Source organism: Megascapheus bottae, chromosome 5, assembly GCF_031878675.1.
Source record: "Megascapheus bottae isolate mThoBot1 chromosome 5, mThoBot2.hap1, whole genome shotgun sequence".
In the NCBI taxonomy this organism is placed as follows: Eukaryota; Metazoa; Chordata; class Mammalia; order Rodentia; family Geomyidae; genus Megascapheus; species Megascapheus bottae.
In genome coordinates this window covers 1,076,057-1,091,583 of record NC_143513.1, presented here as the reverse complement: position 1 = coordinate 1,091,583, position 15,527 = coordinate 1,076,057, and the positions used below count along the sequence as shown (strand labels likewise).

At 51.0% G+C, this 15,527-nt stretch overlaps 1 protein-coding gene across 11 annotated transcripts in view; it reads left to right on the top strand.

Moving 5' to 3' along the window:
- Positions 1-6,036: 6,036 nt before the first annotated feature.
- The window catches only part of Camk2b (calcium/calmodulin dependent protein kinase II beta), an 87,250-nt gene continuing 77,759 nt past the window's right edge, over positions 6,037-15,527 (top strand). For 3 of the 11 annotated variants that reach the window (XM_090332496.1, XM_090332495.1, XM_090332492.1), the window contains exon 1: positions 6,047-6,218. In XM_090332496.1, coding sequence (XP_090188622.1) covers positions 6,154-6,218 — 65 coding nt within the window. In that variant the 5' untranslated portion in view covers positions 6,047-6,153. Of the gene's footprint in view, positions 6,219-15,527 lie in introns of all 11 variants that reach the window. The other 8 variants (XM_090332491.1, XM_090332489.1, XM_090332490.1 and 5 more) reach the window with 5 other exon arrangements.

The following is a 15,527-nucleotide window of genomic DNA, read 5'->3' as shown; positions in this document are numbered from 1 at the left end:
GCCTGGACATTAATCCCCATCTAGCTGGGATGATAGGCATATATGTGTATATTTATTCATTTATGGTATGGTTTTCTTTTGGATAAATGCTCAAGAAAGGAATCAATAAGTCATAAAGAAATTATCTTTCTCGCTGGGCACTGGTGGCTCACGCCCATAATCCTAGCTACCCAGGAAGCTGAGATTTGGAGATCTTGGTTCAAAGCCATTCCAGGCATGAAAAGTCCAGGAAACTCATCTCCAAGTAATGAGCAGAAAACCAGAAGTGGCGCTGTGGCCCATGTGGTAGCACACTAGCCTTAGCTGAAGAGCTCAGGGACAGCGCCCAGAGTTCAAGCCCATGACAGACAAAAAAAAAGAAAAAGAAAAAAAAAGTATCTTTTGCTGAATAAAAACCTGCCAAGGAGTTCTCCATAGTGGGTGTCTATATTAGTGTACGTGATCTTATAGTGCTGTGCTCTGTTCATAGTAGCAAATGTTAATGGTTATCAGATATTAGCTTCCATGACAAGGCAGCACCTAGAAACAGCTGTGCGTGTGTGTGTGTGCTGTCCTGTTGTCCTTCCTTTCTCTGTTGCATTGGATTTCATGGCTGGCTGGCTGGATTTCATGGAGAAGTACTAGGAAAGGGCTGACCCCCAGGTGCAGAGCCCAATGTGGGAGCACAGAGGCCACCTCTGTCCAGCTCACCTCAGCCCTGCTGGAGCTGTGGAGGGACTCCATATGTGTCCCCAGCTCCTGTCAATATTGCCTTCCTCCCCAGGAGTTGAGGCTACGCAGGTTTGCAGGATGTGGGTGCCAATGGGGGTCTCCTTCCCAAAAGAGTCAGTTTCCATGACAACAGCCCCCACCATTGTCCACTGTAAGGGAAAGAGTTCCCTGGCTCCCGCTAGATGTTTGGACCTGGTCCTATCAGTCCATCCACTCTTAGCAATAGAGATGTCTGGATTGTGGTTTGGGTTAGTTCCTGGTCTTTGAGGGTCTAAGCTCCTTCCCAAAGGATGGAGGCAACACAATGCACAGCAGACAGGGTAGAGTTAAATACAAGGGGTCTACCTGGCAAAGGCTAGCAAGGGGGCTGGATGGGATGCAGGGGAGGCAGTGCTGAACTCCACTGGGAATGTGTCCAGGGCTGCTCTGTCTCCCTCCTCTACCCAGGGGGGTAGTATTTCTTGGAAATGGGGCCCTCCTTAAACTTGGTGCCTGGTGAGAAGGAAGCAGAGCTGGGCTCTCTGTTTCTTGGGACTGAGCCTTTGAGCCAGGCTCAGCATATTTTAGCACTTGGCTTCTTAGTTCCAACAGTGGCTCACATCTCTTAGAGAACTCTGCAGTGTCCCCCACAAACCGTTGTTTGCCTTAAATACTCAACTGTGGTCCAGCCACCGGGCCTTTGAATGGTTGCTGCTTCTGCTACTACCTTTTCCTGTGCATCCTCTCAAGGCTAGCCTTTCTGTGTCTTTTAGATCTCAGTTTACACACCCATTCCATGGACTCTCAGCTACCCTGCCACTCTCTAGCTCACTTTGATTTGTATCTACATGTAAAATCCACCCTGCTTTGTCTATATCTCAAGACCCCCCAGTGGATGTGCTTACTACTGAATCCTGTGTACTTGCTTTCTTCTGCATGCATGCAATATGGAGTGGCCACTCTCCACAAAGGGGTGATTGATTCCTGGGCAGGGCAGAGTGGGATGGAGCTAGATTCCAGCTCTGTGTGGCTTAACACTTGTATAGTGTTTATTTCTGCTATTTGCCTCTTAATGTTTTTAAACTGTGGTTGGCTATGGGAAGCTGTAACCACAGGAAGGTAAGCAGTGGATCCGAGGGGAAGGGATGCTGCATGATAATCCTCACTGCTGGGTGCTTCCTGGGCAGTCCTGAGTGTAAGTCCCGGGAACGTGGACACTTTGACCATTATCTTCTCAGCAGGAATTTAGTGTCTGCGAGGGGCCAGCCACATGGTTGGCATAGGGTGAGTGCACAAAGAAGGAGCAAGGAGTCACTTATTTATTTATTTTTGTACCAGTATGGGGCTTGAACTCAGGACCTCACACTCTAGCTTTTTTATCCAAGTCCCTTGGAATTATCTGCCTGGGCTGGCTTTGAACTTCAGTTTTAGATCTCAGCCTTCTGAGTAGCTAGGATGATAGGTGTGAGTCACTGGTGGTGGGCTCAGAAGTGACTTTGGAAGAACATTGTGGTAAAAAACACCAGCTAGACAGGCACATCTGAGTGCAGGTGCCATACTAGTTTTGTGATCAAAGGCCAGTCAGTCTTTTGGTGCCTCAGTTTTCTCATTTCTTGTCAGAAGTTTATATGAGGTGCTGGATATATGGCTTTTATTTTAATTTTCTTTTCTGTTGTGCCAGTAGTGGGGCTTGAACCCAGGGCCTCACACTGTTGCTTAGCTTTTTTTTTGCTGAAGCCTGGCACTCTACCTCTTGAGCCACTCTTGTACCTCTGGGCGGGGCACTGTCCCTCATCTCCTTTTGTTCAAGGCCATTATTGTTCTACCACTTAAGCCATAGCACCACTTTCATCCTTTTCTATGATTAACTGGAGAGAAGAACCTTACAGTCTTTCTTGCCCAGACTGGCTTCCAACCATACTCCTCAGATCTCAGTCCCTTGAGTAACTAGGATTGTAGGCATGGGCCATCGGTACCTGGCACCTCTTGCTCTTTTCATGATTAATTGAGGAAAAAAAACTCTCAGATTTATCTGGCTAGTCTGGCTTCAAACCAGGATCCTCAGATCTCAGCCTCCTGAGTAGCTCAGATTACAGGCGTGAGCCACCAGCAGAGAGTGGGCTTCTGGCATACTGTGAGGTCATTGTACATTGTACATTATGGGCTTCACCATCATCACCACCACCATCATCACCAGGGCCAGTGCTATCTCTTCTGCCTTCCACAGTGTTCTGACTAAGCTGCCATGTCCACGGCCAGATGATTGGAGATTGATGGGCTCAGACCTTCCTCTAAGCCCAAGAGATATGAAGACAGTGATGGCCCCTCCAGGACAGCAGTCCTGGAGGGGAAGGGATAGAGAAGATAGTGCTTTCTTTGGGAGCATGAGCCCATGTGCAGCACTTTTGGCTCTGCAGATGTGATGCTTGTTGCCATGGTGACTGTCCTAACAATAACCTCCCAGAACTGATATTCCCTACAACCACCCCAGCTGCCACCTGGGAGGGAGAGCTCTCCTTGCTTACGAAAGCGAGCTAGAAAGGACAAGGTGGGAGGCAGAACTGACATAGAGGAGGGGGCAGGGGGAAGAGGGCCCTTCCTAAAGGCGGGAGAATTAGGAAGGATGAGGGGGCAGACTGAGCCTCTCATCAGCCAAAGCCTGATGAGAGAGACATAGTTGGAAGCCTTTCTTTCTCCCAACCTTTCTGCTTTGCTGGGGAGTAGCACTTGGGGTCTGGGGGTGGGTGCAGGCTGTTCTGTCTAGGCAGGAGTAGCTGGGGTGCCTCTGACAGCTCAGGCCTTCCCCACTATCCAGTACTGGGTTGCCTGACCTTCCTGCATTGTCAGGGTCCTTGTGTCCTGCCTTGAACATTTCAATCCAGAGAAGGGGCTGCTGCGGTCCCCAGGGGCTAACAGGAATAGGAGGGAGGGGCACTGGACACAGTAGGCCTTCAATTGTACTTCCTGGTGACCCTAACTTTTTAACACTAGTCCCGGACAACCTGTGTGTGTGTGTGTGTGTGTGTGTGTGTGTATGTGTGTGTGTGCATGTACACTGAAGCATGAATTTAGTGGGCACTATCAAGCCTGATGCTCTACTACTTGAGTCACAGCTCTACCTTTGGCTTTTTGGTGGCTAATTGGAGATAAAGAGTCCCTATGATTACAGGCATGGTAGCTCACGCCTGTAATCCTAGCTACTCAGGAGGCTGAGATATGAGGATCTCGGTTCAAAGCCAGCCAGGGCACTAAAGTCTGTGAGACTCATCTCCAATTAACCATCAGAAAACTGAAGTGGTGTTAGCTTCTAGTTACCCTCTTTACCTTTTGAAAGATAGCTTCATACACACACACATACACAGCTAGAGAGAAGCATGCTAGAAACCGTGTGTATGAGGGGGGGGGAGAGAGAGAGAAACTGACAGACAATCAGAGAGAGACACACACAGAGAAGGAGACAGAGAGAATTGGGACTGGGGCTTGAACTTTCTGGGCACTATCACTGCCACTTTACCCAATGTTAATTCTTTATCACTTGAGCCACATCTCCACTTCTGGCTTTTTGGTTGTTAATTGTAGATAAAAAGTCTCATGGACTTATTTTTGCCTGGGCTGTCTTTAAACCATGATCCTCAGATCTCAGACTCCTTCTGAGTAGCTAGGGTTACAGGCATGAGCCACCAGTCAGACTTTTGAAAGATATCCTCACAAAAACAAACAAAACACCCAGAAACAAGCATGCTGGAAGTGTGTGTGTGTGTGTGTGTGTGTGTGGCATGTGCATGCTCCAGTTGGGATAATTTCCCTTCCTGCTCGTGTGTGCTGAGGTCAAGGCCAGGCTTCCTCTGTCTCCTCAGCTGGGGATGTATGTCTAGGACCCATGAATGGCTCTCAACACATTCGAGTCCCTCTGGCTGGCTGCTCCATAGAAGCTGGAGAGGTGCAGTCAATCAGGTCAGGGATTTGCCCAGAGGTTTACATCCACTAGTTAAGTGCCAAGTTCATCCTAGCTGAGCAGGGCCTGGTGGCCCACTGCAGAATTATCATTTGCTCTAGTATCCAGGGAATATTGACTGCAGCTTCCAGGGTTAGCCCTGGGCTGGCCTCAGACCAAGACAGTAGCTTGTCAGGCCTAGAATCTGCCCTTAGGGAGCAGTAAGCAGCTCCTGAGGGACATCTTAATGTGACCCTATCCAGGACCCTTTCTGCTGGGGCAGGGGGGTTGGGGGGTGAGGGGAAGGACCTCCCTTTTCCTTCAGATGAAATGTGGGTGCTTGTCCTTAGGGACTCTGTGGGAAACTTGGGCGCCCTGCATGAGCTTTTCTTCTTGGTCTTCAGACTGGTTTTAAGAGGTACCTTGAAATGGACCCTCTTCTATCAGGCCACAAAGGAGGCCAGAGGCTGGCTCAGGTCTGAAGGAGGGAAGCCAGCCTCCCAACTCTTGGGGCACAGCGGCTGTGAGCTCTCAGGATCTGAGTCCCTCACAGCAGCGGCTTCTTTCCTGGCTCAAGGCCCAGAAAGGCCTGGACTCTAAATATCTGTGTCTGCGCCCCAATCCCAGGAGAAACAAGGAGGGTCTGGGACCACCTGAAGCGGGGCAGCCCCATCCACTCACCCTCACCTGAGTGTCCCGGTAAACAGAGGTAGACTAGGAGAGCCAGAGGCAGCTGTAGGCCAGGCAGCGGGGACTGAGGTATGTGGAGGGATGGAATCCAGGTAGGAAGGTTCAGGCAGCATCTTCTTGTGGAACTGTGAGGAAAGGGGCTGTGGAGGATAGGGAAGGGACCAGTCTGCCCCAGCTTGCCCATGCTGTCAGGGAGAAGATGCTGCTTCTGTGTGTGATCTCTCAGAGGATCTCCATGTGGATTGGGGGTGGGGGCCTCGGGCTGCGAGGAAAGGGCCAGCTCACAGGTCTGTGCAGGGGGCTCTCGGGTGCCCGGTGCAGGTACAGTGTGTGGTTGCGATCGGTGTGTGCAGGTGGAGGGTGCGGACGCGGGGCGCGGGCCCGGGTGTGAATGCAGGGTGCGGGCGCAGTGCGGGTGCAGGCGACGGCGCGGACGTGTGTACGGGGTGCCGGCGCGGGGTGGGTGCGGGGTGCGGGCGCAGTGCGCGTGCGGGCGCGGGCTCGAGGGCAGGTACGGAGCGCGGGTGCGGTGCGGGCACGAGGCCCGGAGCAACGAGTGCGGGGCGCGGGCGCGGCGCGTGCAGGGGCGACGAGCGCCGCGGCGGTGAGAGCGGCGCCCGCGCTTCCCCGCGCGTAGGTGTGCGGCGCGCTCCTGGCGGGGACGGAGCGAGCAGATCTCGCGTGCGCTCGCCGCCCGGCGCAGCCCAGCCCGGCCCCCGCCCGGCGCCGCCAACCGAGGTGTCTCCCGCGCCCGCGCCGCCGCCGTGCCCGCGAGCGGGAGCCGGAGTCGCCGCCGCCCGAGCGCAGCCGAGCGCACGCCGAGCCCGTCCGCCGCCGCCATGGCCACCACGGTGACCTGCACCCGCTTCACCGACGAGTACCAGCTCTACGAGGATATTGGCAAGTAAGGGCCGCGGCGCGCGCCGGCAGGCGGGGGACCCCCACCCTGCCCCGGGGGGCCGGGACGCTCGGCCCCGCGGGCTCCCGGACCACTGCGGGCTCGCGCGCCTCCGGCTTCCCGGGCTACGGGCCCGGGCGGCCCCGACCCCCGGAACCCAAAGGCTCTGGGCCGAGCTGCCGGACCTCAGCGCGCGTGGCCCGGTCCGCCGCGGCGGCTCGGCCGGAGCCGGGACTCGAGGTTCGGACTCGGAGCGGCGGGGGCGGCAGCAGGTGTCCCCCGGAGCGCCGGGCAGACGTGACGCATTTGGCGGCGGGGAGGTCGGAGAGGAGGGGCCCGCGGGGGCCCGGCCGGCCCGGAGCGCGGGGGAGGGTCGGCCGTGGCGCGGGGGGGGGGGGGTCGTCCCGGGGCCGGCGCGCGGTCTCCACCCCCACCCCGGGGGCGGGCGGCGGGGGCGGCGGAGCGGCTCGGCGCCTGCTCCGGCGCGCGGCCCCATCTGCGCGGGGGGTGCCGGCGTGGGAGCAGCTTCTGCCTTGGGTCCCTTAAGGAAACTGGGTTCTGAGGATTTCCCCCTCCCCCAGATTCTTCTGGAAAGAAGAATTTGGAAGGGAGGGCATTGGATGAGGTCCAGGTCATCAAGGGTGAAGGATGGAGGGTTGAGACGAGGAACCCGATTGGGCCCTGATTTCAGGGTCATCCAGGTAGCCGCGGCCAGGTCTGGAGGCGTTATTTTTGTGGCCAGGGCTTTGGGGAAAGGGGGGCTGTACAGGTTTCTTTCAGGAAGGGCGTCATGGGGAACAGGTGCCCTGGCTCCTAGACTAGCTCCGCAGTGACAGCGGGGAGAGAGCGAAGCCTTGGATCGCCGCGTCCAGACCTGGCTTCGTCCCTGGGGCCAGAGACTGGAAACGGGCTTCCTCCCGGCCGGGTCCGCCCCTAGGAATTAAGATGGTGCAGTCGGGGCATCCTCTGGGGGCTGGCTTCAGAACTCCAGAGCCCCCCCTCCCCCTCGTCCCCTCCCCGCCCCCATTTCTGAGCAGTGGGGGCGCTGGCGAGATTTCCGCGTACACATCCAGCAGCAAATCCTTCTCCTTCTCCTTCTTGCCTTTACTAAAAACGTGTCTGGTGAAAGCTTGTAGTGGGCGAGGGACGCCGATCATTGATAATAGTGGAATGCCCAGCTGGAGGAGCGTGGAGGAGTGTGCGTTCCTCATTTCTCCCTGCGCCTCTGCAGAGGATTCGGGGTCAGGCCTGGGGGGACGAGGAGCAGCATGGGCTCCATAGCTGGAGGAAACGGATGCAGAATGACAGGGGTAGGGTGGGCGCATGGGGGTGGGCTGGGGGCTGAGCAGATCTGGAGAGTCACCTGGGCTGAGAGGCCCCAGCACCCCCTTTTCTCTGGGCTGTGTAATGCCTTCTGGACACAGGAACTGAAGAAGCTTCCAGGAACTGCTGAGAGTCCTCAGGTGGGGGTGAGGCAGCCTCCTACATGGATCAGAGAGAGATCCGGGCCTGTGGGGAGGGCTGGCTCTGCAGTTCTCACCCTCCCCACCAGCCAGTCCCCCTCCTGTCTCCTCTAAAGCCATGTCCTGCGCTGCAGAGGCAGGTGACAGTTTCGAGCCACTGGTTTTCTGAGTGTGAAGTCTCTTCTTGCTAGGGAAGCTTGCTTATTTATTTGTTTCTTTGTTTCTTTATTTTTGAGCTGGTCCTAGGGCTTGAATTCAGGGCCTAGGCACTGTTCCTGAGCTTTTTTTCTGCTCAAGGCTTTTTCTGCCACTTTGAGCCACAGCTCCATTTCTGGCCTGTTGGTGGTTAATTGGAGATGAGTCACATGGACTTTCCTGTTGAGGCTGGCTTTGAACTGGCATCCTCAGATCAGCCTCTTGAGTTGCTAGGGTTACAGGTGTGAGCCACAGTGCCACCCTCTAGAGATACTTCTTGTCCCTTCTCCGTGTGTGCACCGAAGCCCAAGCCTTCACCTGAGCCTTCTGGTCTCCTCCAAGAAGCTCTTCTCAAGGCTTCCCTGAAGACCCTCATTTCCCAACCTCCTGCTCACCCCAGCTCTTCCATTCTTCACTTGGGTGTGAACAGCTGCATAAGGTGGCCACAGGTTCTAGCAGAGGACTGGCTGTGGGGCTGCTGCCAGCCTAATGGGGAGTGGAAGTAGGAGTGTGACATGGGAGGTAGAGACTAGTGAGAGTGAGGAAGGGAGCAGTGTGTGAGAAGTGACGCTGGCATCATCACGTGGGGCCATGGTGACCTGGGACAGGGGAGTGATCCCAGCCAGAGGTGGTCAGCTCAGCCCAGCAGACCTTTGTGGTGGCTGCTGGCTACCAGGCCTCGGGGGATGGGCGAGGAGAGGCGTGAAGGGGAACACATCCCTAGACCAAGCTGTGGGAACTCAACTGGCTGCAGTGGCTGTGTTAGCTGGTTGTTGACACTGCCTGCCCGGGGCACAGTTGGTGTTGCTTCCCGGCCTCAGGTGGACACATCCAAGTTTATTTAAAGCTGTAGCTCCTGGCACCCAGTCAAGCGATGCTAAGCTCCCTGCTTGGCAGAAAGGCTGGGTCATAGGCCCACAGCTGCTCCTGTGTGAGGGGGTACCCAGACCTGCCCTCTCCCCTGCCCTGTCTCTTTCTTGGATCACTGTGCTCCAGATCTTTCCCCAGAGGCCTGGGTCCCAGATCAGCTGGGCACAGGGGCCTGCCGTGCTCAGTGCCTCAGTATTTGCCCTTCATTGTCCAGCCTTACCAAGACTCATGGGTAATTCCCTGGCAGCCATATGTTGGAATGCGCAGCAATTTTGAACCTAGGGTTGTAGGAACAGGCACGGAGCAATGCAGGGGAGTCTTCAGCCCACATGGGCCAGCCAACAATATGGTTTATAATTTTTTCTATTGGATAGTGTAGGTGTGTATCCTGGTGCTTGAACTCAGGGCATGGGCATCGTCCCTAACTTTTGTCCGTAAGGCTGCTGCTCTACCACTTGAGCCACACTGGCATTTCAGGCTTTTTGGTGGCTAACTGGAGATCAGAGTCTCATAGACTTCCCTTCCTTGGCTGGCTTCCAGTCTCAATCCTTAGATCACAGTCTCCTGAGTAGCTAGGATTTCAGGCCTGGGTCACTGCTGTCGGGCTAGATAGTTTTTTTTTTTTTTTTAATGCAGATATTCCAGGAATAACAAAGCAAATGATGATGTCTCAAGTAAAAGGATTATAAATAAATATTAAATACAGTCATTCTTGCTATACGCCAGTTGCATGTATTGAGGCTTCAGTGTATCGTGGCTTTTCTTTCTATTATTTTTTTTTTTTTTTTGCCAGTCCTGGGCTTGAGCTCAGGGCCTGAGCACTGTCCTTGGGTTTTCTCAAGGCTAGAGCTCTACCACTTGAGCCTCAGCACCACTTCCAGCTGTTTTCTATGTATGTGGTACCGAGGAATTGAACCCAGGTCTTCGTGCATGCTAGGCAAGCACGCTACCACTAGGCCAAACTCCCGGCCCTTCTTTCTATTATTTTTTTAAGAAAAAAATAATAGTTACATTCCAGGGACCCCCATGATAGGTGAAAATCTGTGAAATAGCAATAAGTGAACCATGATATAGGATGACCATGTAATGCTGCTACTTTGCGGATTTTCACCCGTTTCCCTGGTCTCTGGAATTTAACTCCTGAGATAGGTGAGGGATCACTGTAAACCCCTTTCCTATGATATATTCCGAGGCTCTGGTTTTGGTAGTTAATACACAGATGAAAGCATCCATTTTAATATGGATTTTTAAGTGTGTTTGCTTTTTAACTTTGCTGGAAAATCCCAGACTTGTTTTCTTGGTCAGCAGTCTTATTGACATGTGTGTACACTGCTCTGATGACCGTGAAAACCATCTCATCTGTTCAACTCATGGTAGAAATCTAGGCTACTTCTAGTTTCCACCTTGCCCACCACGTGACTAGTACCATGCATGTGTTTGCTGGTACAGGGGTATACCCCTGACAGTAAAGTGACTGGTTGGGGGGGGGGTCTTTCCTGCCATTTACCTCCACCAGCCACAGGAGCGAGGCCACTACCCTACACACTATCCCTGGCTAGGGCAGTTTGTAAATGCTAATGAGTAGGGAGCAGTGGCATGTTCCGGATGAGACCCATGAGTTTTCTGCCTTGGGGAATAGTTGATTACTGAAAATAGAGATGGGCTCCTAGAGAAGAGAAATTCCCACAAGATTTTGGATATAATTTCTGGGGTCCTAGGAGAGAGGACGCTGGCCATGGTTCATGTTGGAGCAGCATCTAATATGCAGTAACTGAAAGATTTGATTCTAGCTATCCAGGAAAGGCCCTCCACCCACCCCTATTTTACAAATTAAAAAAAAAAGCCAAAGCAAAACAAAACTGGAGGAAAGTTGCCAAGTGTGGATAAGGAAGGTCCCTTACTTCCAGCCCTCATAGTACCCCCCAGCCTCAAATAGGTTCAGAATTGACCTTGATGTGTCCTTGACTCAATCCAGTGACCACCCCGCTCCACAAACACACTCCAGTCAAAAGAGAGCAGGTTGCATTGTGGGGCAAGTGACCTATCTATTTTCTGAGTGAGGGTGTAGCTATCAGATGCGGGTGCCTTTGCTAGCAAGTCTTCTCTGGACTGGTAGAGGGCCTGCTAGTGAGTTCTAGGATAAACTTCAGAATTTTAGAGTCGATCCATTTTTGAGTCTTCTTTGCTCTAAAGCCAGGTTGCCAGGGAAGGGAAGAATCTGATGGAAGAAGAATCTTGGATTTGCTATGGTGTTTACTTTCTGCCGCCTGCCCCCCTTCACCAGGCCTTTCCTGCCTCGGGCCTTTGCCAAAGGCCTCTCACCACATGTTCTCCTGCATCTCCCTTCCTCTTCCCATCCCTCCCCTTTTGTTGTCTTCCTCTGGAACTCTGTATCAGAGGGGCTAGCCATGGGCTATTCACGGACATGGAGGCTAGAGCTGGATTCCCAAGGGCCTGGTCCCAGTGGCTGTGCCTTCATCTGTGGACCTCAAGCCTTTGCCAGCTATCTTGGCCCCAAGGAGTCTGGAGTGAGGGGTGTTTGTGATTCCTTAATGTAGGGGGGCTTAGAAGGAAGGCACATATACTGCAGCTGTTGGCAAGAAGCGCATTAAGGTGATGCTAGTTTAGTTACTATTTAATGATATTTTTATATCATAACCTACTTTGCCGAGAGCTAAGAATATATCTGCATGCCTGCTACTGGACTCTTTCTTTCCTGGTGACAATTGCTAGAACTTCAGTGGCACATAGTGTGTTAGCATATTAGATATATGAAATAGAGGCTATGATTACTCTCAGCTTCCAGAAGAGGAAACTGAGGCACAGAGAAGTCCCACCCTCTGTAGTGGCCACAAAGGGCCACAGCTTAAATCCAAGCAGTTTGACTCTAGAATCCATTTCTGCTCCTTTCAAAGGTGGATGGACCTATTCTCTTTTCTGTGCCTTAAAAAGTGCTGTGAGTCTTAGGGCTGACTGGAAGGCAGCGTGTGATCCACTCTGACCCTGAGCTCATGGAGCCTGCACCTGTCCCAAGCCAGTAGCCAGTGTGCCATCTTTGTACTTTTCCAAACCCAGGGCACTGCCCACATTTCCTCTTTGTGAAAATGTCAGTTCTTTTTATCATCTCTCCATGACAACCAATACTCTGACCCCATTTGAGACCAGCAAGACTTAAATTTTTTTCTTTTATTAGTTGCAAATTACTAGGGCAATATAGCCTTGTAAAAAGAAAATGAAGTAATACAGAAGAAGGTGTGGTAAAATGTGGCCTTGTACATTCAAGTTCTTTCACTCTCCAGAGAAACCTGGCTGTTTAATGTCAATGTAAGGCATGTGTACTCACAATGCATATATACCTGTATGCCACATACATATGATTTTAAAGCAGATAGAATCACCATACATGTGACTGCAGTTTGCTCTAACACTTTTCTGTAATAGCCATTCAGGCCAGTAAATCTTGGTGTGTGTGTATGTGTGTGTTTGTTTGTGTGTGTATGTCTGTGTGTGTGTGTTGATACAGGACTTTACCCTCGTACTCAGCTTCCTTGCTCATGGCTGGTGCTCTACCACTTAAATCATATCCCCTCTGATTTTTGGTGGTTAGCTGGAGATGGAGTCTCAGCAACTTTTTTTAAACTTTTTTTCATATTTTTATTGTAATTAATAGAGGGCTTACAGTTATATTCATCAGATAGGAGCATTATTTCACACACATCGATACCCCTTCTCATGTTTTTGTCCCCATTTCTCTCCCCCCACCCCCTCCCCTCATCTTGTTTTCCCCCTTCCTTTGTTTGTTCTGAACTGGCTTTAAACCGGATCCTCTGAATGTCAGCTTCCTGGGTAGTTAAGATTACAAGCCTGAATTACTGGTGCCAGCTTGGTGAATCTTCTCTGATAGGGATGAGCTACTGGTTCTCATTGCAGATATATATATATTATACATACACACATATATGTACATTTACATACATATATCAGTCATAGTTTCAAAACCACAGGTTTGGACCAATAACTGATGGTCTGCAAGGTTAAGAGGATGTGGTTGTCTTGAAGAAGGGCTGTTTTCTTACTGAGGCCACAGGGTTGATGTCAAGATCAGCTCAGGTAGCTTTTTGCTGGGGTCTAAGTCATTAGTACTTAGAAGTTCCAGGTCTGGACCTCAATTGAAGGAAGGAAGGCTGTACTCTTTTGTCTTTGTTTTTAGTTCATTCTGGGCTTGTATTCTGGGCTTGGGCGCTGTCCCTGAGCTTTTCAGCTTAAGGCTATGGCTCTACAGCCACAGCACCCCTTCTGGTTTCTGGTAGTTAGAGATAAGAGTCTCACAAACTTTCATGCCCAGGCTGGCTTTGAACTGCAATCCTCAGATCTCAGCCTCTTGAGTAGCTAGGATTACAGGCATAAGCTACCAGCACCAGTCTAGGAGTGGAGGGAGATACAATGTTCCATTTTGTTTTTCTTCCGTCTCCCTATCTCTTTCCCCTTCCCTTTCCCCTTTGCCTTCCCCTCCATCTCTCCCTTCCTTCCCTCCTTCCTATTTATTATTTTTAGTGTGTGTGTGTGTGTGTGTGTATGTGTGTGTGTGTATGTGTGTGTGTGTATGTGTGTGTGTGTGTATGTGTGTGTATGTGTGTGTGTGTGTGTATGTGTGTGTGTATGTGTGTGTGTGTGTGTGTGTATGTGTGTATGTATCTGTGTTCTGGGGTTTGAACTCAGGGCCTGGGTGCTGTCCCTGGGCTTTTGTGCTCAAGGCTAGCACTATACAACTTGAGCCACAGCACTACTTCTGGCTTTTTGGTGGCTTTGGAGGTAAGAACTTCACCTCTCCAATAGCTAGGATTAGAGGTATGAGCCTCTGGTACCTTGCTCTTTTTTTTTATTTTTTTTTTCTTTGGAAAACAGGTTCCAATGGGGAAAGGTTTTGTGTTTTTTTTTTTTTTATTTGTCGCTGTTGTTGTTGTTGTTGTTGTTGTTGTTATGGGGCTTGAACTCAGGGCCTGGGTACTGTCCCTCAGCTCTTTGGCTAAAGGTTAATGCTCGACCATTCTTTTTTTTTTTTTTTTTTTTTTTTTTGCCAGTGCTGGGGCTTGAACAAAGGCCTGGGTACTGTCCTGAGCTTCTTTTGCTCAAGGCTAGCACTATACCACTTGAGCCACAGCACCACTTGTAGCTTTTTCTGTGTATGTGGTACTGAGGAGTTGAACCCAGGGCTTCATACATATTAGGCAAGCACTCTACAATTAAGCCGCACCCTAAGCCTGCCCTTCCATTTTGAGCCATAGTTCTACTTCCAATTCCATTTTTTTTGTGTCATTACTTTTTAAAAGTCTATATTGAGCCACCTGGAATTTAACAAGTAATTTAACAAAAAAGAACAAAAGTGTGGGCCGGGAGTTTGGCCTAGTGGTAGAGTGCTTGCCTAGCATGCACGAAGAGCTGGGTTCGATTCCTCAGTACCACATACATAGAAAAAAAAAAAACTGGAAGTGGTGCTTTGGCTCAAGTGGTAGAGCTCTAGCCTTGAGAAAGCCCAAGGACAGTGCTTGGGCCCTGAGTTCAAGTCCAGGACTGGCAAAAAAACAACAACAAAAAGAACAAAGACAGGAAGGAGGGGAGGGCAGGGAGTAGGGAAGTGCCACATCTGCCCCTGAGAGGATTTTATATTCCTTGGTCTAAGAGAAATGTGGTCTTCCTGGAAGTTCCAAATATATTACCCCTTGCCCTCTTCCTTACAAAAAAGAAAAAAAAAGAAATTTGATTAGATTCTTCCTAAAGCTTTTCTACAATTGCAGTAATGTTGCAGCATAAAAATACATTATGTATCAAGTTGATTTTTAAAACATTATCAAATGAATGTAGTATATCCAGCTCAGCATTTTATTCAGATGAAAATTCGAATCTAGATAAAATGAAAGCATATTTTCATGTTGGAGGTAGGATTGCCAGTTCCAAACTGGGGTGGCATTTGTCCCCCTTGATCAGAGCCCAGCCACCAGTGAAAATGGTGCTTTAGGTATTGACATAACGATTCTAAAATAACTAAAGCGAGGATTCTTTGTGAAAGCAGATGCACACTTTTCTTGAATTGGAGAGCAGATTGGGAGAGCCAGGCGGTGATTTAAGAACATTTAAGAACGTTGCCCAAGGATGTAACTTGAGAACTGCCACCCTGTGTCTCTCCTTTGTGAGCAGCACGTGAGGACTGGAGGAAAGGACATGTGCTCCTGTTACAGGGAGATGCCAGGGCCTTCACTTTGCCATTAAATGCGTACACCAGCCCAGCTGGCCAGCATCCTTTCCAGTGAGGAGCCACGGGTAGCCCCGTCCCTCACCCTATGCTTCCAGAGCTTAAAATAATGTCCAGTACAAAGCAGGTGCTCAGAACTAGCTCAGCGGTACATCACAGCTACAGGCTGCTAGCTCTTGGACTTGCCCCACGCTGCCCATCTGTGTTGCTGTGCTTTGTGTTGCTGCCTCCCCCCCATTCCTTCTTCCCTCCTCCTCCTCCTCCTCCTCCTCCTCCTCCTCCTCCTCCTCCTCCTCCTCCTCCTCCTCCTCCTCCTCCTCCTCCTTCTACTGGACCTTGAATTCCCTTACCTTTTTCCCTCAAGGCTGAACTCTACCACTTGAGCCTCACCTGCACTTATGACTTTGTGGTGGGTTGTGGAAGAGTCTTATGGACTTTCTTTCTTAGGTTGGTTTCAAACTGTGACCCTCAAACTTAGCCTCTCTTAGCTAGGATAATAGGCATGAGCCATTAGCACGTGGTTCTGTTTCTTCTATT